Genomic DNA, 27,389 nt, shown 5'->3' on the forward strand with positions numbered 1-27,389 from the left:
TAGGAGTCTGGGTTGGATTTAAACCCAGTAACAGAGGTAAAAGGTGTCTAACTCATTGCGCACCCTGTCCCCCTACATAATGCTCGTCCCGCATCATTGCGCTATTTCAGGGGTGTTCAGCAAGGGGCAAGCACTGAAAGAAATCATATTGAAAATTACTCACACACATCTACCAGCCAATGAAAAGTGGTATTGGTAGTATCTGGACAGCAGTCCAACTGATTGAGATACGGTTATGATCCAGAGAGACATGAGCCCTGATATTTACGGGGAGGTGGGGAGAGGAGTGGGAGAGGGAGGTTTAGCAGCAAGGAAGCCAGGAAATACGGGTTTCCCGGGGGTCCCGCTGAATTTAACAGCAGGACCACATTTAAATTTTTTGAATCAGTTTCCCAGCTGCAGCCAGCCAGAGAGAGAGAGGCTGGCTGGCAGGCAGGCAGGTAGGCCTGTGGCACCAGGTTGCAGCCGGGGAGCGGAGCAAGGGAGGGAGATCGGGGTTGGATATAGGGCCCGGGGGGGGGGCGGCGGAGATCACGGGTTGCCAATCGTGGGGGTCCGATCACGTGGATGGAAGCAGGTTAGCTTGGTGGGCCGGGCGGTGGGAAGTACTCTTGCTGCTCTTCGCCCACAAACAGTGCTGGAAAGGCACTTACTTGTTCCATCCAGTCATTCTCACCTCCCTTCAGCTGCCGGGTTTCCCCGAGGCCTGGGAAACCCGGCCAGCCACCGTTAAATTTGAAAGAGATAAAATGTGAGGCACACAGTCTCATTAAAATATTTAAATGAGGGCCTGCCTCTGGAGAGCAGGTTAGTCGCCCGCCCCCGACCCACCGCCATTAAAACTGGAAGTGGGCTTATTGGTGTCGGGGTTCCCGTTTCTTTTTAAAACATTCCAACCCCCACTCCCCCCGTCCTGGGGTATTAAATTTACCCCCAATAAAGAGGGAATCAGAGCAGGAAAATACCAACACAAGAAAAATTACTTCACAACAATTCCTAGAAAGGTAACTCATCTGGATGATGCAAACATGCAGATTCAAGAGAACGCACATTGCTGTTCTTTTCTCTAGCTGGATATGCAATATACTGAAGTAGTCTGTTTTTAAGGCCATGCAGTTTTCCAGCAGTTGCCTGCCCCAGTCTATGTCACTGCTCCCATTGCAATGAATGGAGCTGCTCTGGGGAGCACATGGCTCCTCCCATCAAGGCCACTGGAGAACCTGGAGACAAGGAAACCCAGCTTGTTCTTTCTTTAAATGTCAAAGAATATTTTTAAGTGAGTATCTTTTTAAACTGGATAAAGGGGGATACTTTGAACAAAACAAACTCTCTGTAGCCTTCACCTAAAATTCTCAGATTTTGCTTGGTTTTTAAAAAAATTTTAAACACCTAAAGAAGCACATGGAAAGCAAGTGTTCCATTTTTCCAGTTGACATCAGAAATACTAAAAAAATACTGCATCATAAAACGGTACATTGTGGGTTCATTGCTGCTCTTTTCCGTGCACTGAGCTCCAAATCTCAGTCAGGTGTCTGGGCAATGCACCAAATGGAAGTGAAGGAAGAAATGTAAATAAAGGGGGAAAAAGTTGTCAGCTGAGTCACCCCCAGATTCTCCTAAAGACAGTTTATAAAGCAGCACTGACAGAGGCCTAGCAGAAAGTCCACAGGGCCTGGGGAAGCTACATTTTAGAAGAAAAACACAAATGGTATAAATGAAACTATGAATATAAATACAAATAATTAACTTTGAACTACCAACTCACAAATCATGCTTAAACTTGATAATCTGTTAATTTATTGAAAAATGAACAGAGATGAAATACACAGGACAGTACAATCAAATAGTCCTTGAAATCAAAATCATGATTAATTTAATGAAATTCATATCATTGTTCAGAAATAGAACTTAAGAACAAAGTGGTCTTGAGTCAGTCCACAGTCTACAGTGAGGCCTGCTTCTAAAGTGGACAATTAATAACAGATCTCTCCTGGTGATCAAAGCAGTCATTTCAGAAGACAAGGTACACAAATCTCAAATCTACATAGAAAGCAGCGGATCTGATCCTTTCACCTGCCTTCCCAAACCCAGAATTCCAAGGTTTCAGTAAGGTCTGACAGATGCAAATCCTGAAATGAATTCCATTTCATATTTTACATGTTTACCATAGAGCCTCAAACAACAGGAAAACAAGAAATGGTCCCAAAAATGTGAGTGTGTTTTTGGACTATGCCCCACATTTTGCATAAAGAATTTATTAATAGAAGCCATCGTCACACTTAATTTTATGTTGGAGCAGTTACTGACTTTAGATGAACATGCTCATCAGTCTCTTGGCTTCACTGACCCAATGGGAATCCTCCAATAGTAGATCTATTACATCCCTAACTCAGTATCAGCCAATGCTTGGCAGTCCTGAGCTATCTAGTAATGCTTTGGCTCTTCAGGATTGGCCTCCAGGACTGAAAAAGATGATGATCTGCTCTCCAAAATGAGAATCACTCATCCATGGACCTGCCAGACGGCAATGTGGCTGTCTTCTGCTTTTTTGATAAGCTAATTATATCGTAATAAGCCATTCCTATTTTTAGCTTCCCTCTTGCAATATCAAAATGTCCAAAGGGAGTCAGTGAGGCTTCCCTGCCCTCACAGCCACACTCCCGATTCTCAAGGTAATTCAAATTTCAGTCAACTCACAACAGTAGACACAATAAGATTTCATAATTATAAGAACATCCAGCAGTTTATTACAGTCAAACCTTGAGGGCAATGTCAACTTGGAGAGGGGAGAAAGGATCTAAATACATATTTCTGCAACTTTTTGTATTCAAGCTAACACCTGAAAAATAGATGGCATATTCATTTTAAAACATGCCATAACATTTTTCGAAATAGAAATTAGGCCGAATAAGCCTGTTTCTTTTTTTAAAAAAATACTAAAGCCAGCTGCTCTCCAAATCTGTCAATGCAATCAGTTTGCAGAAAATATCTAATTGTCCACATAACTGCCATCCCTGATAACCTACTTTGCGACAAACTCAAAAGTTTCATTATACGACTATAAAGGCCACTTGCTGAATAACAATGTGAGCATTAAACTTGCTGCTTCTCTGAGAATTTTGTGATTTTTCTTTTTTTTTATACCAGGTCAAGTGTTTACAAGGATATATTAAACTTGTACTAAAGACAACTGTTGGAAGCATTAGAGCAACATTAAAATGTCTCCAATTTTCTCCCCATGTCTAACTTTGACAACATAAATATTTCTTAAGGTTTAAACTGAGATCCATGGGCTAAGATTTTGAGTGGTTGGGACCTTCAATAGTCCAATGGTATTTTAATTTTAAGTTTTCACACAAAAAATATGTCTTGCTGAATTAATGACCTGCACAAAGTCCCCCTTTTTAACTTGCTTGGCTTTTTCTCATCTGAAGCAGAAAACCATTATACAGTAAGACTATGAGAAATTGTCTAAAACTTTGAATTTTATTATGACTGTCAGAATGCTCTAGATTTCAAACTTGAAATACTATTACAGGTAATCAGACCAAACATCACTAATGGATCTAATGTTATCACCATACAAAAATCAAGTCACTGCTGTACAGAATCAAATCTTATTAGGTTTCAATGAAAACATCAGTTTAACTGCTTTAAAATGGCAAAAATCAAGTATCCAAATCCTCCTAAAACAATAGATTCATATTCCAATTCACAATTACTGCATTTAATACATTATTAAAGGGCAAATATACTGTGTGTGGTCATAGCATCAATTTGTTTATTCTCCTATCTTTTTATCTTTTAAGATAAATTACAACCTGCTGAAAATCCATCACATCATGTCTCACAGCTGGGACAGAGCCATAACATGGTACGTCCATCAGCAAGTGACTGAGTTTTGGAATATGGATCAGTGTCCTTGCTGATCATGGATGTCAATTCAAGAGTACCGAAGTAATTCTAAAATTCAGTCGCAACTGGCATGGATCAAAGCCAGTTATAACTCGCTGAGCCTTCCACTAAATCAATAATGGTTTATTTTCATCCTCCATTTTTCTCCGCTCCTCAGCTGCAACAGCCAAACCATGCTTAATTCTGGAGTATGATGGTACGGGTTTCAACTGACATCTCACCCAGGCGGTCATTCTTTACACATGAGCCTCAACAGCAAAATATTCAACTGGGGAAAGCATCACAACTAACCTTAATCTTGTCCTCATCTAACATTCACAAGCATGCGTCCTCCACAAAGATTCACTGGCTACCAATCAAGAGGGATAACTTTTGACTGATTTTTCTCCTTCCTAGCTAACCAAACACAGACTAGTGATCAAGCCTGGGCGGTGTACTTATCAACTGAGTAATGAGGGAATTACAAAAAATTTTAATTACCAAAATACTACCCTGCAGGAGGATGACGGTAAGGTATCCTATTATTAAAAATGTGAACAAATCTTATTGCATTTATTAAAAATCTCAACAGAATAAAATAGGGACTATGAATACCAGTACTCAGGGTACATAGTCTGCATTATCAAATGCAGGGGTGGAAGGGGGCTACTGAAACTTTCAAGATCCCATCCACAAGACAGCAAATCAGATGATTATGGTCACCCAAATTCAGAAACCTGAAAGAATCAATTCAATTGAAATGAACATCAATGCTGACAGCATCCACAGGAACACCCACTTACTGTCCTTCATAATGTTTACTCCATTTTATTCCTGTCTTTTTCACTACAATTTTCTTTTCATTTCCTCCCTCTCCCCTACTGCTCCCACTTATCTTCCATTTCTTTTTGCCAATTGACTTTTGGCTGGATTTGAACCCAGCAACTCACCAGCACCTCTATTATTATTAGGCCTTCTTACTCTCCCAACCCCATCATTAAAAAAATACACAAACATGGAAATAGTCTGGCTAAAAAACAACTTGAAAATAAAGCAGAAGAACAGATAAAAGACTGCAATTAAAATAAAATAGAAAGCAGCAAATGTCAGGTGCTTAGCTGATGGATGGAAGGAACTCTATCTATGATTACACTTCAGCAAACCTTACTGGTGAGGGCCGTTGCAGTCCACTTCCCTCCCTCCAACTAATTAAAATGATATGAGGGCACTGTGGATAGAAGTACCAAAGCACTGTTGCATGGAATTATGCTGTGCAAGGAAGAGGAGGAATAGCAAATAAGGCATCCCAGGCTGCTGTTGTGCTCTTCACAGCACATTGTCATACAGTAGCACTAACAGAGTTGCCTGTCTGTCCCCTCAATTAAGAAATGGTGTATGAGCAAAGGTGAAATTAAGCAATAAAACTTGCCAGACGAATGCCCATCAGAGACCCAAGTTTAAATTACAGTCTTAAATTTGATAACCTTATTCGAAAAGGTACTGCAGCTCCAGGTGAAATGACTGGGAGCATGGTGTATTTTGCAACAGGAGAACACACCATGTTGACATGGGGGTGGAAACCATTAAGTAAATGTGCCTTTGACAGTAAATTGCAGTATGGAAAATAGCTGTGGATGAGTGGGTCTAACCATTTTCTTCGTTTCCTTCTACTTAGGCAGAGGATAATGTGAATCATAGGTAGTAACTTAACAGGGAAAAAAATGAGGGGCATAATAAATGTGAAAACTACTGTTTTGACATTGAGTGGCACAAATTGCTAACGACACAAGTCCACCAATTTACCAAATAATGCAGTAGTGTCAAAAAAGTCTTCTTGAAGCAGCACCTCTGCTAGTCCACTCAGAGGTGGAATATTGGATGTACTGTAGAAGTAAATGCACCACTAAAGATTTATCTGGATGCCGCTTAATCTGTTTCTGTCTACTCCCCTTCAGCAGTATACCACTGCAGATTGAAGACCAGGACAGAGGAGAGGGAACAACAGCACATCATGTACAGCCTGCAAAAAATGTATTCACCATGAAATGCAGAGCAAATACTTCTTTACACAAAGAAACAGATAGCCAGCTGAAACCACAGCTATATTACAGGACATATGAAGTTAACAGATTGGTATGGAAGAAATAGAAAATAACAAGATGAAATTTGAAATAAAAACAGAAAATGCTGGAAATACTCAGCAAATCAGGCAGCATCTGTGGAGAACGAGAGTTAACGTTTCAGGTCGATGACCCTTCGTCAGAACTGGAAGAAGTTGAAGATTTAACAGTTTTTAAGCAAGTACAGAGCCAGGCAAAGGGGTGGGAGGGGGAGAGAAGGAAAGAACAAAAGGGAAGGTCTCTGATAAGGTGGAGGACAGGAGTGATTAAATGACAAAAGGAATGATGGTGCAAGGCAAGGAGGGCAGTAATGGGACAAATAGAAAAAAAAGATGGGTCTAGAGGAGCTGTAAATGGCAACATCAGAACCATTACCAGCACTTGCTGTCTGAAAAAATGGGAGCAGTGGTTATGATCTGAAGTTATTGAAATCAGTGCTGAGTCCAGAAGGTTGTAATTCGAAAGAAGAGGTGCTGTTCCTCGAGCTTCATTGGAACAGTATAAGAGGCCAAGGACATAGAAGTCAGAGTGAGTGTGGGACAGGGAATTAAAATGGCAAGTGACCGGCAGGTCAGGGTCACGCTTGCGGACTGAGCAGAGGTGTGCAAAGAGATCACCCAATCTGCGTTTGGTCTCCCCAATGTAGAGGAGACCACAGTGTAAGCAGTGAATACAGTATACTAAATTTCCTTAAGAGTAAATAAGTATTATACCAAGGTACATTTTCATTACAATAGTTACTTTTCCCACATTAGTGGAATGGAGAATCTTCTGCAATGGAGTTATATGCAAGACTCTTTCCCAAAAGACACACGAATCTATGCAAACTTCATAAAAGTACAATCCATCTATAAAGTTACCACAATTGAAAATGTCAAAAGCCATTTTCACAAAAAAGCATGCTGTTTTTTTTCTAACCTGGGGCTGTAAATTTACAAGCACCTGGCAACCTGCAAACTCCTCTCATTAAACAGCAATTAAACTCTGATTGATCTCAAGACCTATTTAAACTACTCAATCACTTGGATTACTGAACCTTAAGGGGACAGATCAAGTTAGCAGCTAAACATCAAAACCTGTGTTCCATAAGCATAACTAAGTCCACTAACCACAAGCAACCATAGGCACAAGATTTACCGCTAACAGATATCGCTAAATCAAAAGGACATTTTCTATTCTTAACTCAGTCTGTATCATGAGTTTTTTAAAAAAAACTTGCAATGCCACTGTTGATAGATTTTCAAGTGTCTTCCAAAATATGAATGGGGCCATAAAAATCACAAACCATAAAATTCATTATGAATCATAAGATGAGAAAGGAGGTTTTAAAAACAGCAATGACAAGTAAAATACGACTTTAAGGGCAAATCAGAGCAGAATTCTTGGGATATCTAATATGTTTATTGGCATAAAGCTGCCTTTAAAACATCCCCTTTTATACAAACCAAGGCTGTTGGGCGTATTTATTTGATGGGAGAATGGATTCATCTTTTATTTACATCTAAACAATCTGCTGCCATTTTTACTCAAAGATTATAGGTGGCGTTTGACAAGTAAAACAGCCATTCAGGTCGTAAATTTTATTCATCGGCAGTAATTAGGTGCTACACACAGGAAAAAACACTCCAGAGATTGTAGATTTCCTTTTTGGGCCACAGCAACAATAAAGGAAGCTAGTAAGACATTGTATAAGGTGAAACCCTCATTAGAATACACTAGAAATATATAGTATTCCACAACAGCCCCTAACCACCAAGGTATGACCCTGACAGTTCTATCCATAAACCAGCCTTATTTCTTTCCACCAGCCCAAGATCTTTCCTCATCCTGTACAAAAATTCTTTGAGGATAATGTAATCTGATCTACAGGAATAACTGATACAGAATACTTTAACCTAAAATGTGCATTTCAATTTTCCATATCCCTCACTTACACAGTTTCAGCAGTTGTTTCACCAGTATTAGCAGGCTTTTTACACAAAGAAGTGCCTTAAGTTCAGTCCCACCAGTGGGGATATAATAGGCAGAATATGAATATGTGTCTCCCAATAGTTGTGACATGCCCCATATTCCTGACAGCTAATTCTTCTGTATGAGAATCAATAATAATTCAAACATGTGAATTATCCTTTCAATGGACTGTGAAACAATCAGAGAGGATGAAAAGGAAAAACCCACTGCAAACTGTTCATATTTTACAACAACTGGAGACCTGCAGTTTATTGTAAATTATCTTGTAAAACAACAAGTGACAATGTATGCTGTAATAAAAATACTGTTACAAAAAGATTCACATGAAAATTTAGATTCCTTAGGTCACTCTCAACATCCATAATCCAAGTACATAGATTAAAAGTCAGACTGGAAAGTAAACAAACCCACTTATGATGTTAATGAGAGGGATAAAGTGGTGCTGTAGGAACAGCCATATTTGCTGAATTGACCAAAATATAACAAAGTACAAAGAGACAATAATTATTCAGTTTAATACATCATGCTAAATTTTCTTGTATTCTGTAAAACACCACCTGGTATAGTACCACTCACAAAGTAACTGGTGGGGTACAAGAAAGCAAATTGAATATTTTAGTTAAGATATTTTAAACCACTCAAGCTTCACTGGCCCTTCCTGTAACATGATGGAGCCGAGTATTTTTGTCCACTCAACCCCCTTCCTCTTCCTGTCATGCAACATTACAGAAGTCTTTGCAAGACCACAATGGCAGACTTCACGAACAAAAAACATGAGTAAGAAAATTGCATAGAATAAGTATGATGCACAAAATAATGGTTCTTTTGGAGTGAGTTACTGGTTGAAACACAATCACAGTTTCTGATGGCTTCATGAAGCACTCAAATTTTACTCTTTCAGAACACATCAGAACCCTTCAATTATAATATAGTTTATCTTAAATATGTTTTCAAACTACACAGCAACACACAAAAGAGGTCAAAGACTTTTAAAAAGAAATATGTATCTTCAACAAGTGTTGAACTATTTTATGTTTACAAACATGTCATAACATACATTGTGTTAAAACAAATCACATCAGCTGTGAATAATGTAACGGTGAAAAAAAATTATACATTGCTCAGCTCCCTTCCCAAAAAAGGTTTACCAAAGACTTTTGCATAAATACTGGGCCCTTTAAAGTTCTATGTAACAGGGGTTGGCTAATATCTTCATTTTTTTTTCCATTCTTACAAAAGCAATTGTTCTGTTCATAACACGTTCCTTATTATGTTATTTCCCTTCCCTTCCCCCCACTATCCCCAACAAAACTCAAACTGTTCAGCAGTCCTCAACATAAACACCACAACAATAAATCATACAGCTCTTGCTAGCAAGAATAGGTGCTTCTATAATTTTAAAACAGATTTATATTGAAATGGATTTAAATTTCAATTTAAGAATGCTCAATAGTGTTGCCCCTTACAAAGTTAACCTTTGGATCACTGAATTTAAGAACATAAGAAATAGGAGCAGGAGTAGGCCATACGGCCCCTCAAGCCTCCTCGGCCATTCAATAAAATCATTGCTGATCTTCTACCTCAACTCCACTTTCCCGCCCTATCCCCACATCCCGATTCCATTAGTATCCAAAAATCTATCGATCTCAGTCTTGAATACATTCAACGACCAACGACTCAGCATCCACAGCCCTCTGTGGTAGAGAATTCCAAAGATTCACAACCCTCAGTGAGGAAATTCCTCCTCATCTCGGTCCTAAATGGCTGACCCCTCATCTTGAGACTATGACCTCTAGTTCTAGACTCTCCAGCCATGGAAAACAGCCTCTCAGCATCTACCCTGTCAAGCCCTCTAAGAATTTTATATGAGTTTCAATGAGATCACCTTCCATTCTTCTAAACTCCAGAGAACATTGGCCCATTCTACTCAATCTCTCCTCATAGGACAACCCTCTCATCCCAAGAATCAATCTAGTGAACCTTCCTGCACCCCCTCTGAGGCAAGCATATCCTTCCTTAGGTAAGGAGACCAAAACTATACACAGTATTCCAAATCTCACCAGAGCCCTATATAATTGCATAAAGACCTCCTTACTCTTATACTCCAACCCCCTTGCAATAAAGGCTAAATACGATTTGCCTTCCTAATTGCTTGCTGTACCTGCATGTTAACTTTCTGTGATTCATGTACAAGGACACCAGATCCCTCTGAATACCAACATTTCTTAGTCTCTCACCTTTTAAAAAATATTCTGCTTTTCTATTCTTCCCACCAAAATGAATAATTTCACATTTCCTCACATTATACTGCATCTGCCATCTTCTCACACTTAACCTGTCTATAGCCCTTTGCAGACTCTTTGCATCCTCTTCACAGCATGTAGTTTGGTTTCATCAGCAAACTTAGATACATTACACTCTGTCCCCTCATCTAAGTCATTGACATATATTGTGAACAGCTGAGGCCCAAGCACTGATCCATTAGTTACAACCTACCAACCCTAAAATGACCAGTTTATCCCTACTCTCTATTTTCTGTCCATTAACCAATCCATGCTAACATTTACACACAATCCCATGAGCCCGAATCTTGTGTAACACCTCTTATGTGGCACCTTATCGAATGCCTTCTGAAAATCCAAATATACTACATCCACTGGTTCCTCCTTATCCAACCTGTTAGTCACACCCTCAAAAAATTCTAATAGATTTGTCAGACACGATTTCCCTTTCATAAAACTGTGTTGACTCTGCCTAATCATATTATGATTTTTTAAGTGCCCAGTTACTACGTCCTTAATAATAGATTCTAGCATTTTCCCTACGGCTTATGTCAGATTAACTGGCCTATAGTTCCCTGTTTTCTCTCTCTCTCCTTTCTTGAATAGCAGGGTTCCATTTGCTACCTTCCAATCCACGGGGACTGTTCTAGAATCGAGGGAATTCTGGAAGATCAAAACCAATGCATCCACTATCTCTGCAGCCACCTTTTTTCTTTATTCGTTCATGGGATGTGGGCGTCGCTGGCAAGGCCAGCATTTATTGCCCATCCCTAATTGCCCTTGAGAAGGTGGCGGTGAGCTGCCTTCTTGAACCACTGCAGTCCGTGTGGTGAAGGTTCTCCCACAGTGCTGTTAGGAAGGGAGTTCCAGGATTTTGATCCAGCGACGATGAAGAAACTGCGATATATTTCCAAGTCAGGATGATGTGTGACTTGGAGGGGAACGTGCAGGTGGTGTTGTTCCCATGTGCCCACTACCCTTGTCCTTCTAGGTGATAGAAGTTGCGGGTTTGGGAGGTGCTGTCGAAGAAGCCTTGGCGAGTTGCTGCAGTGCATCCTGTAGATGGTACACATTGCAGCCACGGTGTGCCGGTGGTGAAGGAGTGAATGTTTAGGGTGGTAGATGGGGTGCCAATCAAGCAGGCTGCTTTGCCCTGGATGGTGTCGAGCTTCTTGAGCGTTGTTGGAGCTGCACTCATCCAGGCATGTAGAGAGTATTCCATCACACTCCTGACTTGTGCCTTGTAGATGGTGGAAAGGCTTTGGGGAGTCAGGAGGTGAGTCACTCGCCGCAGAATAGCCAGCCTCCGACCTGTTCTTGTAGCCACAGTAATTTTGTGGCTGGTCCAGTTAAGTTTCTGGTCAATGGTGACCCCCAGGAAGCTGATGGTGGGGGATTTGGCGATGGTAATGCCATTGAATGTAAATGGGAGGTGGTAAGACTCTCTCTTGTTGGAGATGGTCATTGCCTGGCACTTGTCTAGCACGAATGTAACTTGCCACTTATCAGCCCAAGCTTGGATGTTGTCCAGGTCTTGCTGCATGAGAGGGGTTGCGAATGGAACTGAACACTGTGCAATCATCAGCAAACATCCCCATTTCTGACCTTATGGTGGAGGGAAGGTCATTGATCTCGCAGCTGAAGGTTGTTGGGCCTAGGACACTGCCCTGAGGAACTCCTGCAGCAATGTCCTGGGGCTGAGACGATTGGCCGCCAAAAACCACTACCATCTTCCTTTGTGCTACGTATGACTTTAGCCATTGGAGAGTTTTCCCCCCCGATTTAAAATGCTAGGATGTAGGCCATCAGGTCCAAGGGATTTGTCAGCTTTTAGTTCCATTAATTTCTCCTGTACTTTTTCTTTACTAATCTTGATTACTTTAAGTTCCTCCCTCTCATTAGACCCTTGGTTCCCCACTATTTCCAGTGTGTTGTTTGTAACTTCTACTATGAAGACAGATACAAAATACTTGCTTCACGTCTCTGCCATTTCCTTATTCTCCATTATAATTTCTCCTGTCTCTGCCTCTAAGGGACCCAACATTTACTTTCGCTTATCTCTTGCTTTTTACATACTTGTAGAAGCTCTTACAATCTGTTGTTATATTTCTTGTTAGTTTACTCTCATATTCTATTTACTCCCTCTTTATCAATTTCTTGGTCACCCTTTGCTGGTTTCTAAAACCTCCCATTCCTCAGGCTTACTACTCTTTTTGACAACATTGTAAGCCCCTTCTTTTAATCTAATATTATCCATTAACTTCTCTAGTTAACCACGGTTGGATCACTTTTCCCGTGGAGTTTTTATTCCTCAAGGGAATGTATATTTGTTGAGAATTATGAATTATTTCTTTAAATGTTCGCTTATTTGCTCATTTACCGTCATATCTTTTAATCTAATTCCCCAATCTACCTTAGTTTTCATAATGCACATTTACTATTACAGGATATCAGCAAAGAGACATGGTGGGGGTGATTTTAAACCCCAAGAACGGGTGGGTTGGGGGCAGGTGGAAGTTGAAAATAATTGTTTTGTGGGTCGCAACTGCAACCCGGCTTTATTTCCGGGTTTAATGTGGCACGTAAAAGTACAGGCTTCCCACTGGGAATGCAAAGACCGAAAATTTTGCGGTTGCGACCCAAAAAAACTATTTTCAACTCCCTCCCGCCTCCAACCCACCCGTTCTTGGGGTTTAAAAGAAACCCCCTGTTCTTTACTCTGAGGCACAATAACTATTCACAGTCTCTAAGATATGTAACTACTTTTATAGATAGGTCATGAAAGAATTCTGTATAATATCTGTATAATATCACATAAATCATCAAAAAGTTGCAATCATGTTCTCTGGCTGAAATTCTACTGTGACCCTTAAGTAGTTAATATAAAAGATAGAGTAATACAATAAACAACATTCTTCCTCACAACAGTCCATAAAAGTACCCGACATAAAAGGTTAATAGTTATTATCACTCTTTTGTTGCAAACAATAAATATCATGGAGAGATGAAACACAAATGAGAACTTTTTCCTGCACATAACCAGCTACCCCTCTTGCTTTACAACATGAGGTTTACACTATTGTACAAAGTAACAGTGGTCCAGGCCTACACGTACTAGGCCCACACATTATTTCCCTTTGTCATTAAAAGTAATATTTCTGTGCACGCAAATGCAAAACAAGATCATTCATATTTTCTTTGTTTGTCTCCATTGATGAAGCTGTAAAAGTGAGTTTGTAATTGGTGATAAAGCCTTACCTTTTGTAGACTGGTAGGATTGAGCTGTGTTTTGTCAATTATTTTAACAGCAACCTGAAAAGGATTTTAAGAGTAATCAACAGAATGTTTGTTGAAATATTCTATACTTAAATGCTGTTATTTTCAGATAGAATGCACATTTTCACAGTACAATAGCATTAGTACTCATTTTACGACCAGATGGTCACAGGACTGCCTGACACTTAAATCTGCTCAGTTCTTGTTTCAGCCAATACCTCATGAAAGCCAGCATTTTGTACGTGGGGCCTGGAATTTATTTAGATACTGTGTCTTAGCCACTTTCTTTTAACTAAAAAAGAAACTAATCATTTCTCTTTAAGGCATCATATAACAGAAATAATCACAAAAATCTTAGCAGTAATCAAAATGGTTCAGCTTCCAACATAATTGATATTGACAATCTAAAATTTTTGAATAAACAGGGCAGAAACATGGAAAAATTTACAGCAGAGAAGGAGGTCATTCAGCCCATCGTGTCTGTGCCAGTTGAAAAAGAGTTACCCAGCTTAATCCCACTTTCCAGCACTTGGTCCATAGCCTTGTAGGTTATGGTTCTTCAAGTGCATATCCAAGTACTTTTTAAAATGTGATTAGGGTTTCTGCCTCTAACACCCTTTCAGGTAGTGAGTTCCAGACCCCTACCACACTCTGGGTGAAAATTTTTTTCCTCAGCTCCCATCTAATCCTTCTACCAATTACTTCAAATCTATGCCCCCTGGTTATTGACCTCTCTGCTAAGGGAAATAGGTCCTTCCTGTCCATTCTATCTAGGCCCCTTATAATTTTATACACCACATTTAAATCACCTCTCAGCTCCTCTGTTCTAAAGGAAAAAACTCCAGCCTATCCAATCTTTCCTCATAGCTAAAATTCTCCATACCTGGCAACATCCTCGTAAACCTCCTCTGTACCCTTTCTAGTGCAAACGCATCTTTCTTGTAATGTGATCAGAACTGTATACAGTACTCAAGCTGTGGCCTAACTAGTATAGCATAACCTCCCTGCTCTTATATTCTATGCCTCGTCTAATAAAGGAAAGTATCCCGTATGCCTTCTTAACCACCTTATCTCCCTGTCCTGCTACCTTCAGGGATCCATGGACATGCACTCCAAGATCCCTCTCTTCCTCTACACCTTTCAGTATCCTCCCATTTATTGTGTATTCCCTTGCCTTGTTTGACCTCCCCAAATGTACAACCTCACACCTCCGGATTGAATTCCATTTGCCACTTTTCTGCCCACCTGACCAGCCCATTGATATCTTACTGCAGTCTACAGCTTTCCTCCTCACTATCAACCACACGGCCAATTTTATCATCTGCAAACTTCTTAATCATGCCCCCTACATTTAAGTCTAAATCATTAATATATACCACAAAAAGCAAGGGCCCTAGAACTGAGTCCTGCAGTATCCCACTGGAAAAAGCCTTCCAGTCACAAAAATACCTGTCGACCATTACCCTTTGCTTCCTGCCTCTGCACCAATTTTGGATCCAATTTGCCACTTTCCCTTGGATCCCATGGGCTTTTACTTTTCTGACCAGTCTGCCATGTGGGACCTTGTCAAAAGCCTTGCTAAAATCCTTGCAGACTACATCAAATGCACTAGCCTCATCGACCCTCCATGTTACCTCCTCAAAAAATTCAATCAAATTAGTTAGACACGACCTTCCCTTAACAAATCCATGTTGACTGTCTTTGATTAATCGGTGTCTTGCTAAATAATGGGTTTATACCGTCCCTCAGAATTGATTCCAATAATTTGCCCACCATCAAAGGTAGACTGACTTGGTCTATCCTTTTCTCTCTTTTTAAACAACGGTACAACATTAGCAGTTCTCCAATCCTCCAGCAACACCCCTGTAGCCAGGGAGGATTGGGAAATGATGGTCAGAGCCTCCGCTATTTCCTCCCTTGCTTCTTTTAACAGCCTGGGATACATTTCATCTGGGCCTGGCGATTTATCTACTTTCAAAGATGCTAAACCCCTTAATACTTCCTCTCTCACTATGCTTATCCCATCCAATATTTCACACTCCTCCTCCTTAATTACAGTCTCTGCATCATCCCCCTCCTTTGTGAAGGCAGACGCAAAGTATTCATTAAGAACCATACCCATATCTTCCGCCTCCACACAGAGACCAAAAAGTTAACCTAATAGGCCCGATTCTTTCCTTAGTTATCCACTTGCTCTTTAAGTATTTATAAAACATCTTTGTGTTTTCCTTGATTTTACTTGCCAGTATTTTTTCATGCCTTCTCTTTGCTTTCCTAATTTCCTTTTTAATTTCACCCCTGCACTTTCTATAGTCCTCTAGGCTTTCCGCAGTATTAAGCACTCGGTGTCTGACAAAAGATTCCCTTTTTTGCCTTATCCTACCCTGTATGCTCCTGGTCATCCAGGGGGCTCTAGATTTGAAAGTCCCACCCTTTTTCTTTGTGGGAACATATTTGAACACTCACTATCTCGCCCTTAAATGCCTCCCAATGCTCTAACACCGATTTACCTTCTAGTAGCTGTTTCCAGTCCACTTTTGCTATATCACTTCTCAGCTTAGTAAAATTAGCCTTTCCTCAATTCAGAATTTTTACCCCTGTTCTGTCTTTGTCCTTTTCCATAGCTGAATTACGATCACTACCACCAAAATGCTCTCCCACTGATACTCCTTCCACCTACCTAGCTTCATTCCCTAAAACTAAATCCAGAACTGCCCCTAGTCTTGTTGGGCTTGTATTGTACTTTTTAGCCAGTACGTAGCAAGATAGAATACACATAGAATCCAGAGTTAAAATTTTGTAGCATTCGATATTAACTCTTAGGTATATCAAAACAAAGTGTAGCATACAGACACTGGATCTAATCACATCCCATGAGCACAATAAAAAACCCTGCTATATCCACCAAGTGTTTACAGACATACCAGAGATAAGGAGCAGAATAGCAACATCTCAGTTGTTGCTACTCTGTCTTGCATATAACTGTAGACCTGATGCCTGTCTCACTCTGCCACAGGCACACCAAAACAGAATCAGGGAATCAAGCCATGAATGGGTCAGCCTTCCGGCTAATGGAAGCTACATGGAAACAAGAGGCCATGTGCAGAAATCAGAAAAGATGTGTAGAAAATGTGAAAGAATAGAACATTAAAAAAATGCTTTAAAATATATATTTAAATACAAAATGTGGAAATAAATACAATTCAAAAACAATACCACAACAATGGAGATTAATATAAAATACTGATAATGCAAAAATACACCAAATAAAACTCACTTCTCTTCCAGTCATAACATGTCGTCCTAATTTTACTTTTGCAAAGTTTCCCTTGCCTATAGTCTTTAGTAGCCTATAACTTCCAATGTGGGGATGCTCTTCAGCCGTAGATGCCACCGAATTCCTGCATCGTGGTAGGTTTTGTCTGCTACTTGATTTGGAAGGCTGGCTTTGTGAGTCACCATATCCATCAAGAGACGTGTGCTGCAAAATTAGCCATGTACACACTACATGAATTATTTCACAATAAGCATTTATGTAGTACCCTATACATTCTTTTTAATGGCATGCAACAGTTTACATTTACAAAATTAATAACTTTGAATACTTTCCACAAGAATCATTCTACAGCACTATATATAACAAATGTGCTGTTACTGTACTTGATGACTTCAGCATTATTGGTTACTTACACCAAAGCTCACTTGCTGAAAACTCAATATATAAAACCAGGTTTCCTCTAAAATTAACACTAGTGCAAAACTAAAAATCGCACCTTGTAGTGCAAGCGATAGTTTATTTTAACGACCTGCTCAAAAAACAGGCAGTGTGACTAGTCACTAATAGAATAAAAAGCATCAGTATTAAAAGGGCTCAATTTGGGAGGGAGGTAGAATATACAACGCAGCCGGATAATCAGTTAGTGAAAAAAAACAAATATGCACTGGTAATATTTTGGGTTTTGAAGTAGGCTGTTGTATAGTGTATTTGACCCTTAACCCTTCCAGTGAGTCGTCAGTTTTCGTAGCCCTTGCATCAACACATTTTCCTCCTCAAAATATACAAGGAGCGAAAGGATTGTGAAAGAAACATTTGCAATAATGCAGATTATCATCTTTATGATAACAACTAAAAAGCAAAAAGAGAAAAAAAATCCCACAATAATAGATCAAACTGAAAGATACTGCGTCAGTCGAAAAGTCTGCATTGAGCGATACTAAATAGGAACGGGGCTCTTTTGTGGTCCAGTAAACAGCTCCTTGTCATTGAGCTGCTCCTTGCAGTCAAAGGCAGTCTTAAATGGATATTTCAAGCCTGAAGGATACTGAGTAACAGGGGCAAATATGTAAATGAAAGGCAGGCTTTTAAATGCAGTCTGAAGGAGGTAATCTTTCGCCTGAAAAATCCTTATAGTCCTGATTCCATTAAGAAAGCGGGCGAGAGAGAGGCCTGTGAGATATATGAAGCGGGCGAGTCAGTGCCTCTGCCCGCTCCTCTCCAAGGGATCTCCTTTTTTTTTTGCAGGAATCATCCCCCAGAGCAGTCACACAAGCACAACATCCCTCCATAGCAATAAACACGCGCATTCATTCAGCGAGCAGCATTAAACTCCCGCGTCCTCGATTGAAACCGTCACATAAAAGTAATAATAATAAAAATGAAACATTGTCTCACTTACATTTTCTGTGTCGCGCTCATTCACTGTGGGCAATGGCGTTCTGGTCGACATTTTGGCTTCACACTCAGTGCTTAGGCCGAATTTTTCCCCTTTCCTTCTTTATTTCCTCCCCCTTCTCTTTTTTTTTGCTTTCTTTTTTTTCCCAAATGAAAGAAATCTCAACCGGGAGAAGGGAACGTTCGCCTACATGTTGGGTAGGAAATCCTCCATTACCGACCGGGCATCTATTGGTTAGTGAGGAAGGTGGGGAGGGGAGGAAAAGAGAGAGAGAGAGAAATCTGTATTAATTCAAACAGGAGGAGAGACAGAAAGAGAGAGAAAAAGGGGAGGGGGGAGGGGAAGGAAGAGAAGGAGGGGGAGGTGGGGGGAAAAGCCGCCGTTGCTCAGGTGTACTTGTCACCACAAGCAGGCAGAGACTGAGAGGGAGTTTGTGATCGTACATGCACCCTGAGAGACAGTCCTCAGACAGCGAGAGAGCGATCCCAGCGGCGGCCAGTTACAGCATTAAGTACTTCCAATTGTACCGCAGACACACACTCTTTCCATGGACTTTTACCAAAGGGATCCAAGAAGTGTCCAGTCTGCCATCCTGCAACACAAATCAATTCTTAAAAATAAAGATGATCTGTTAAGCATTGGAAAAAAAATAGACCATTGGTGAATATTATTTTAATGTTGAATGTTTAATATTTAAATCTACCAATGCACAAAATACAAAGGATGCTTTAAAAATCTGATTATACCGTGGAGGTTAAAGACAAAATTAAATATATCCTGGTAATTTTATAATCGGGCTAAAACAACAAAAAAGCAGCTATTCCGTTGGCAGATTATATTATTTCAGAAGCTTTTGGAATGACATAAATTAATTGGATCCTTTCGCCGGGTGAGGTGATTGTGTGCATAAATTAATTCATCCAGAAGGTCACTCGTGAGGTTACCCTCACCAATCGGTCATCACGGTTCAGTTGGATACAATGAAATCTGAAAGAGGTCCGTAAATCTTCACATTGGCCAGTATGAGTCATAGTTATTATTCGTTACTATGAATCTGATTTATTACAAAGCTTCAGTGCAAAATACGAACTGAATTGACTATTTTCAATGGAAATCATGTAATGGTTATTTCATTTAATTCACATGGCATTTCCAGTTACACGTGGGACGAGGCGTTTATGCAGGTTAAGTGCGTAAGTTTTTATGCACTTTAAGTACTAAGAATGCTTTATTACAGCAGTGTTGTTTAGGTTAAAAGAATTTCAGTCTAAAGATTTTTGATGATGAGAAAGCTGCACATAATTTTGTGAAATGTTCTGTGATCAGGAACCTTGAATTGTTTCTTTTCTTGGTTTTAATATTCATGTTCATTATTCATGACAATGCTTAGAAATGTAGACCGTGAGGAGGATAGTAGTAGACTTCAGGAGGACTTAGATAGACTGGTGAAATGGGCAGACACATTGCAGATGAAATTTAATGCCAAGCAGTATGAAGTGATGCATTTTGGAAGGAAAAAAGAGGAGAGGCAATATAAATCAAATGGTACAATTTAAAGGGGGTGCAGGAACATAGAGTTCACATACACAAATCTTTGAAGGCTGCAGGACAAGTTGATATGGCTGTTTTTGATATGGGTTCCTTGGCTTTATAAATAGAGGCATGGGGTACAAAAGCAAGGAAGTTATAGTAAACCTTTATAAATCACTGGTTAGGCCACAGAAAGAGCATTGTGTCCAATTCTTGGCACCACACTTTAGGAAGGACGTCAAGTCCTTGGAGAGGATGCAGAATTACCAGAATGGTACTAGGGATGAGGGACTTAAGTTATGTGGAGAAACTGGAGAAGCTGGGATTGTTCTCCAAGAGTAGAGAAGGTTATGGGGAGATTTAATAGAGGTGTTCAAAATTATGAGGGGTTTTGATAGAGTAAATAGGGTGAAACTGTTTCCATTGGCAGGAGGATCGTTAACCAGAGGACACAGATTTAAGATAATTAGCAAAAAATCCTGGGGGGAAATGAGGGGAGTTTTAAAAAAAAATGTTTTATTCGTTCATGGGATGTGGGCGTTGCTGGCGAGGCCAGCATTTATTGCACATCCCTAATTTCCCTTGAGAAGGTAGTGGTGAGCCGTCTTCTTGAACCGCTGCAGTCCGTGTGGTGAAGGTTCTCCCACAGTGCTGTTAGGAAGGGAGTTCCAGGATTTTGACCCAGCGATGATGAAGGAACAGCGATATGTTTCCAAGTCGGGATGGTGTGTGACTTGGAGGAGAATGTGCAGGTGGTGTTGTTCCCATGTGCCTGCTGCTCTTGTCCTTCTAGGTGGTAGAGGTCGTGGGTTTGGGAGGTGCTGTTGAAGAAGTCTTGGCGAGTTGCTGCAGTGCATCCTGTGGATGGTACACACTGCAGCCACAGTGTGCCGGTGGTGAAGGGAGTGAATGTTTAGGGTGATGAATGGGGTGCCAATCAAGCGGGCTGCTTTGTCCTGGATGGTGTCGAGCTTCTTGAGTGTTGTTGGAGCTGCACTCATCCAAGCAAGTGGAGAGTATTCCATCACCCTCCTGATTTTATGCAGCGAGTTGTTTTGATCTGGAATGTACTATCTGAAAGGGTGGTGGAAGCAGATTCAACAGTAACTTTCATAAAGGAATTGGATATATACTTGAAAAGGAGAAATTTGCAGGGCTATGGGGAAAGAGCAGGGGAGTGGGACTAATTGGATAGCTCTTTCAAAGAGCCGGAACAGACATGATGGGCCGAATGGCCCCTTTCTGTGCTGTATGATTCTATGGATATTAAAGCAAAAAAATATATTTTGGTGAAGCTTAGAAAATACAAGCCTGATATACTTGAGAATCCTTAGGCTTAGGGACCCTAAAAGAATGCTGACATTACCCCTTGCTAAATAGTTCACGACCACTGTATTGCAACATGCTGAGGGTAGAACAATAGCATTCATTATAAAGTATCCTGTTATGTCCTAACAGTGCAGGTGACTTGATAAGACATTGTGCAACTGGAACATTCTGTGGTTTGGAGATGATTGTCTTGTTGAGTTGTTTACTGGACATTGTGCAGCTGGAACAGGTTAAGTGTTTTGAACCAGGGCATGACTACCAGAATGTGTACATGTACCACTTATGATTGGCTCCTGATAATCTGCTGTTATGCTAATGTTCTAGCTGTAAATGTATAAGAATGCAACACATTGAATGTAACTTTGCCTTTCTCTGCTGGATTCGACGGACTCCGTTAGGAGTCACTGCCGATGCACTCGAGTAAAGCCCCGTGGAAAATAAAGATCTGTTTAATTCTGAAGGTGTGTTCGAGTCAGTGTTAGCTGAACCAGACTGAGGGAAAAGAATCCAGATCATCATTTGGTGTCAGAAGTGGGATCTCAACGGTCGATCACCGAGAGTTCGCGAAATAAGAGGCGGATCGTCTCGGACACGGAGGAAGGAGAGGGCGCCCCGATGTGAGTAAAACTTTCTTTTACTACTTCGGCTTTACTAAATCTGTTAAGTCTGACGACGAATCGTCCAATCGCTAACCCTCGTGTGGCGTCCTTACGAGATCCAGGTCAGTCTGGCGAACACCGGAAGAAACAGAAAGTAGGTCAGTGATTATACATCACTGAGGGTCAGCATAGTCTGAGGGAAAAAGCGAGCTCAAGTGTTGCGCATATACAGCGGTCTTAATTGTTTAACTGTTTAAAGAGACGGGATGGGTAATTGTTTAGATACCACTAATGAGCCAGGTAGTGCCTTGCAGACTCTTTGTGAACAATATCCAGACAAAGCGATTAAATTTAGACAACTATCAGGGGAACTGAACAAGGAATTCGGGAATGATCAGTGGCCACTGGGAGGAACTAAAAATCTAGATGTAGTCAAAAAGGCTCAAGAAATAATTTGGACAACTAACAGGGGTACCACGACTAAGGATCTAATTGGCTTATGGAGAAAATATTGTGGGGAGTTAAGGGAAGCTTCGTTGTTAGCCAGCTGGCAGGACAACGCCCTGAAATTAGGAATAGGACTCACGGAGGGAGGCATGCTTAAATCAGCAGCAGTACTGAGGAAGGAGTGTGCACAAGAGAAGCGTGCCAAACAGGAGTCTGCAAAGACCCTGGGCAAAACCGGTGAAACAGAGAAAAGTGGGCTACGTAGCTCAATGGCTGGCCTTGCTTTGGTTGAGGGAGACAATGATGATTTAGATGAATGGACCCGTAGGTGTCCGACGGCACCCCCAGCCTCTATTGCCCCTCCACCGTACATTAACATTTACCCACAGATAGGTCCTGATCCAACTGTGTTTATTCCCCCTCCGGTCCCTCACGAGACCGCGGCGGCTCACAGAAGCCCCCGGTACACTGACCCAATTGCCTGGCGTACCCGGAGTAAGACCAGAGACCCATCACCCCCACCCTCTAGCCCCCCACTCATCCCACCTGGCCTGAGAAGACGGAGAAATCAGAGGCAACTGACCCAAAATCAGGAAACGGGCAATTATAGAGACCGACGTAGTAAGACTTCAGAAGAAGAATTATACCCAGACTCTGATACTGAGTCATTAGTCAGGACTAAGGCAATCCCTCGGCAGTTACCAATGAGGCAGATGCCTAACCCCGCTTTTAACCCAGCTAACGCCGTGGCAGCCGGCAACCCCCGAACAATAGATATGTATTGCCCATGGAAACCCAATGAAATAATGGCCATTCTAACCGGGATGCCGGATAGAAAGAAATCACCTACCTCATTTGTAGACTTCCTTCGGACCACCATTTCCGTTTATAATGCGGAATCAAGATACTTGTGGGCATTAGTACGGCAAGTTTTAACCCGTGCTGAGCACGCAAGATTCTTGGCTAACTTGCAGTTTGCAGATCACGCTGCATTGGCAAACCATCATGCACAGAATGATGCTCGCGAACGGGCTATACTTACCTCCTTAACCACCACCCTGCAAAAGCCGATTGACATATTCAAGGTCTTAGATACCAAACCTAAGAGGGGTGAGGGAGCAGAGGAATTTCTAGAAAGATTCTCCGAGGTATATCGGAGTCAGTCAGGAGATGCAAACTATCAGGATGGAGCAAACTTGCCACAATACTGTGCTATCCTGATAAGCTGCCTACCGACTCAGGTTACTAACAATATGGACTGGTCCGACAACAGTCCCAGCCAGATGGCTGGGGCAGTAAAATACTACTGGAAAGTAAGAATCAGGAAAATCAACCGCAGGTCAAAATCAAAACTGAGTATGTGATGAAAAAGGAAGAGCGGAAACCCACCCCAGATAGAGTAGGATACCAAATAGAACCCCAGTATTGTGTCCCAGGATGGGTTGATGGACAAGGGTACGGGTATGTTAGACATCCTAACGGACCAACTGCCCCTAATTATGGCCCTCCCTACGCTCCCCCGAGACATAGCTTCGACACTAGAAGAGGAGGAGGGAGACAAGCAGGGTCAGACGCCTGTTTCAATTGTGGTCAGCAAGGCCATTGGAGCAAGGAATGTCCCTCCCGTAGACAAGGAAGAGGGGGCTATATGCAAGGACAACAGCGGGGAGGTTGGCAAGGGAATCGAGGACGAGAAAGATATCACGGTATATAGTTCGCACTCGGTAACGACACTGTTGGGACAATTGCAGACCCAACACCTTACCATGGCCCGACAAAATAAGTATGAAATTTATCTACTGAACAACCCAAAACTGCAGTTTAAACATTGTACTACCATCAACCCAGCATGCGTTCTTACGGAACCACCACAGGAACAAACGGATCCAGGACATGATTGTTTATCTCTGATCAGGGAGGATGCCTCAGTAAGGGATGATCTATCTGACACCCCAATAAAGGACCCGGAGGTAACCATGTACGTAGATGGGAGTGCATCTATCGGCCCCCTAGGAGAGAGACTTTCAGGGTATGCAATAATAGATCATGATGGCAATACTGTAGAATCAGCAGCCTTTGAGCTCCCCTATTCCGCGCAACAGGCGGAACTGTTTGCCCTGATAAGAGCTTGTGTCCTTGGGAAAGACCAAAGGGTTAATGTGTACACAGATTCAAGGTATGCTTTCAGAATGGTTCACGACTTCGGACAATTATGGAAAAACAGAAGGTTTCTGACTTCTGCAGGCACGCAGATTTCCCATCAGAAACTAGTCTCAGATTTATTACAAGCCCTTATGCTAACAAAACAGATCTCTGTCATGAAATGTTCTGCACATATGACAGGACAAACCCCAGTAGATATAGGGAATAGATATGTTGATCAGGAAGCTAAGGAAGCGTCTCAGAAACAGAGGGTGGTTGTCCCTAGAATGATGAGTCAGACTAAAAGCTCAAACCAAAGCAAGTCTCCCTCGGAAAAACCAATGCCAACCATCCAAGACGTCATTAAATTACAGGAGGACGCCCCTGACTGTGATAAACAATTGTGGAAACAACTTGGTTGTACTTATGACTGTGTATTTAAATTATGGGTCACCCCTGCGGGGCAGACTTGTATGTCAGAAGAATTAGCATTATGGGTTATTGAATGTGTACACTTTGCAACTCTTTGTGGTGCCAAGGCTACTAGTGACACGTTACTGGCCACATGGTGGCATCCTAGGTTGCAAGCCCTAGCTCAGGGCATCAGTAGTCATTGCCTCATTTGTCAACAACACAACCCTGGGAAGGGAGTGCCTTGCGACTGGGGAAAAACCCCTTTGCCTGAAGGTCCCTTTGAGACCCTCCAGATGGACTACATTGAGTTGGAAAGATGTCAGAGTTATAAATATGTTCTAGTTATTGTTGATGTATTTAGTAAATGGATAGAGGCCTATCCGACTATGGATAACAAAGCCTCCACGGTTGTAAAAGTCCTGATGAAAGAGATCATCCCTAGGTATGGAATTCCAAATCAATTAAGTTCAGATAATGGCCCTCACTTTGTGGGTCAGGTAAACAAGGAATTCTGCACCCAAATGGGCATCAAACAACAGCTACATTGTGCCTACAGGCCACAGGCCGCTGATTTGGTCGAACGTGCTAATCAGACGTTAAAGAATAAACTGGCTAAACTGCAGGCAGAGACAGGTGCTAACTGGCTCAAACTTCTCCCTGTAGCCTTATTCCAGATACGTACTACCCTGGCCGGTGCAGCAAGGCTAAGTCCTGCTGAAATTATATATGGTAGGCCTCTCAAGACCCCATGGAACCAGAACGTTCCGAAAACCGTCCACTTTCACCACATGACGACAGAAATGACGAACTATATTTTGTCACTAACCAAGGTATTGAGAAGCCTCCACTCCCGGGTACGAGCCGCCTACGTCGAACTTCCTACTATAGCCAGTCCATCTAAAATCGAGCCCGGAACGTACGTATTGATCAGGAATTGGACAAGGAAAGGACTGGAACCTCGTTGGGAAGGGCCCTACCAAGTCCTACTCACCACCCCTACTGCTGCTAAAGTAGAGGGGAAGAGCGCTTGGGTTCACCTCCACCACTGTAAAACTATCAGTAAAACTTGAAATGCTAACTTCTCTTTTCTTCCAAGAAATCTTCCCTATACAGGTGTGTCGTGACCAGCCATGAAGGCCTTGATATGGATCTTCTGCCTTGGACTCTTGCCGACCCTGGGAGTAACCAGAAAAAGAACATGTCGACAGGACCAGCCTGAACGCATACACCATCTATGCCAAGGAGACGTACTTCGGTGCAACGATGATGACCCAGAAGGATTCGGAAAGTAGGACGTCACCCGGATAGACGGATGTACCGGGCTCCTGAGGCAGCCCCACTGTACACTAGAGTTGGGAGGTCAATTAGATGGCGGTCTGCTGTGTCATTGGACTGAATAAGTAGATGTGACCAAGTACGAGGCCCTACCAAGAGGGGACCAGGGACCGATGTACTGATTGGTTATCATGGAATGATAAAAGGGGGGAATGAGAATCCTTAGGCTTAGGGACCCTAAAAGAATGCTGACATTACCCCTTGCTAAATAGTTCACGACCACTGTACTGCAACATGCTGAGGGTAGAACAATAGCATTCATTACAAAGTATCCTGTTATGTCCTAACAGTGCAGGTGACTTGATACGACATTGTGCAACTGGAACATTCTGTGGTTTGGAGATGATTGTCTTGTTGAGTTGTTTACTGGACATTGTGCAGCTGGAACAGGTTAATGATTACCTTGACCTTTAAGTGTTTTGAACCAGGGCATGACTACCAGAATGTGTGCATGTACCACTTATGATTGGCTCCTGATAATCTGCTGTTATGCTAATGTTCTAGCTGTAAATGTATAAGAATGCAACACATTGAATGTAACTTTGCCTTTCTCTGCTGGATTCGACGGACTCCGGTAGGAGTCACTGCCGATGCACTCGAGTAAAGCCCCGCGGAAAATAAAGATCTGTTTAATTCTGAAGGTGTGTTCGAGTCAGTGTTTGCTGAACCAGACTGAGGGAAAAGAATCCAGATTATCATACTCAATATACTGTTTATCACTTATAATAATCACTTACAATAAGTATAATGCTGTCAAATTGGCAGTGCAAATTCTTTGCATAAACACTGCTGTTCAATTCAGGAGGTCCTCAAAAACCTAAACTACAAGCCTTTTTGCACAAAGTGACAGTGTATTAAAACCAGCAATTAATTTCAAAATTTCCAATAACTCTATCTTTACTTTCAGAATATTTGCTACTTATCTCACAAATCATTTATATTACTCTGCTAGATGTTACATAACCAAAAGCATAGACTTGGCCTTATATAGTCTAAGGTAGGAGTAACTATATCTGTGTTAATTAGTTCTAATAAAACCAAGTTCCTATATATACGTTTATGAAGCATTCTACTTTTCTTCGTGGGAAGTGGAAAGAAGAATGTTGGGGAAATAAAACATCTCTTCATTTCTAACAACATGTATAGTCCAGGTCAAATGTACCAATGTAAATTCTGGACTGCACCATTGTAAATGCACCTTTTCCCACACCAGCCATTTTTATGGCTTCCAGGGGAGATTGCAATTGTGCTATGAACCCACACCTACTAGAAGCTTGGTCGAGACTACCCAACTCATGTAGAAACATATCATCAAATCGTTTTTTCCGCCGTGTACACAATTTAAGCACAAGGGATCATATTTACAAAGTAAGGACA

The 27,389-nt window shown here is 41.4% G+C and overlaps 1 protein-coding gene across 6 annotated transcripts in view; it reads right to left on the reverse strand.

Moving 5' to 3' along the window:
* Positions 1-18,675, reverse strand: part of mark1 (MAP/microtubule affinity-regulating kinase 1) — a 164,665-nt gene extending 145,990 nt beyond the window's left edge. For 2 of the 6 annotated variants that reach the window (XM_067988870.1, XM_067988869.1), the window contains exons 1-3: positions 18,220-18,670; positions 16,821-17,024; positions 13,526-13,579 (exon numbers count right to left, since the gene is read on the reverse strand). In XM_067988870.1, coding sequence (XP_067844971.1) covers positions 13,526-13,579; positions 16,821-17,024; positions 18,220-18,270 — 309 coding nt within the window. In that variant the 5' untranslated portion in view covers positions 18,271-18,670. Of the gene's footprint in view, positions 1-13,525; positions 13,580-16,820; positions 17,025-18,219 lie in introns of all 6 variants that reach the window. The other 4 variants (XM_067988867.1, XM_067988866.1, XM_067988872.1 and 1 more) reach the window with 2 other exon arrangements.
* Positions 18,676-27,389: the final 8,714 nt, after the last annotated feature.

This window comes from Heptranchias perlo, chromosome 8, assembly GCF_035084215.1.
Source record: "Heptranchias perlo isolate sHepPer1 chromosome 8, sHepPer1.hap1, whole genome shotgun sequence".
Classification (NCBI taxonomy): Eukaryota; Metazoa; Chordata; class Chondrichthyes; order Hexanchiformes; family Hexanchidae; genus Heptranchias; species Heptranchias perlo.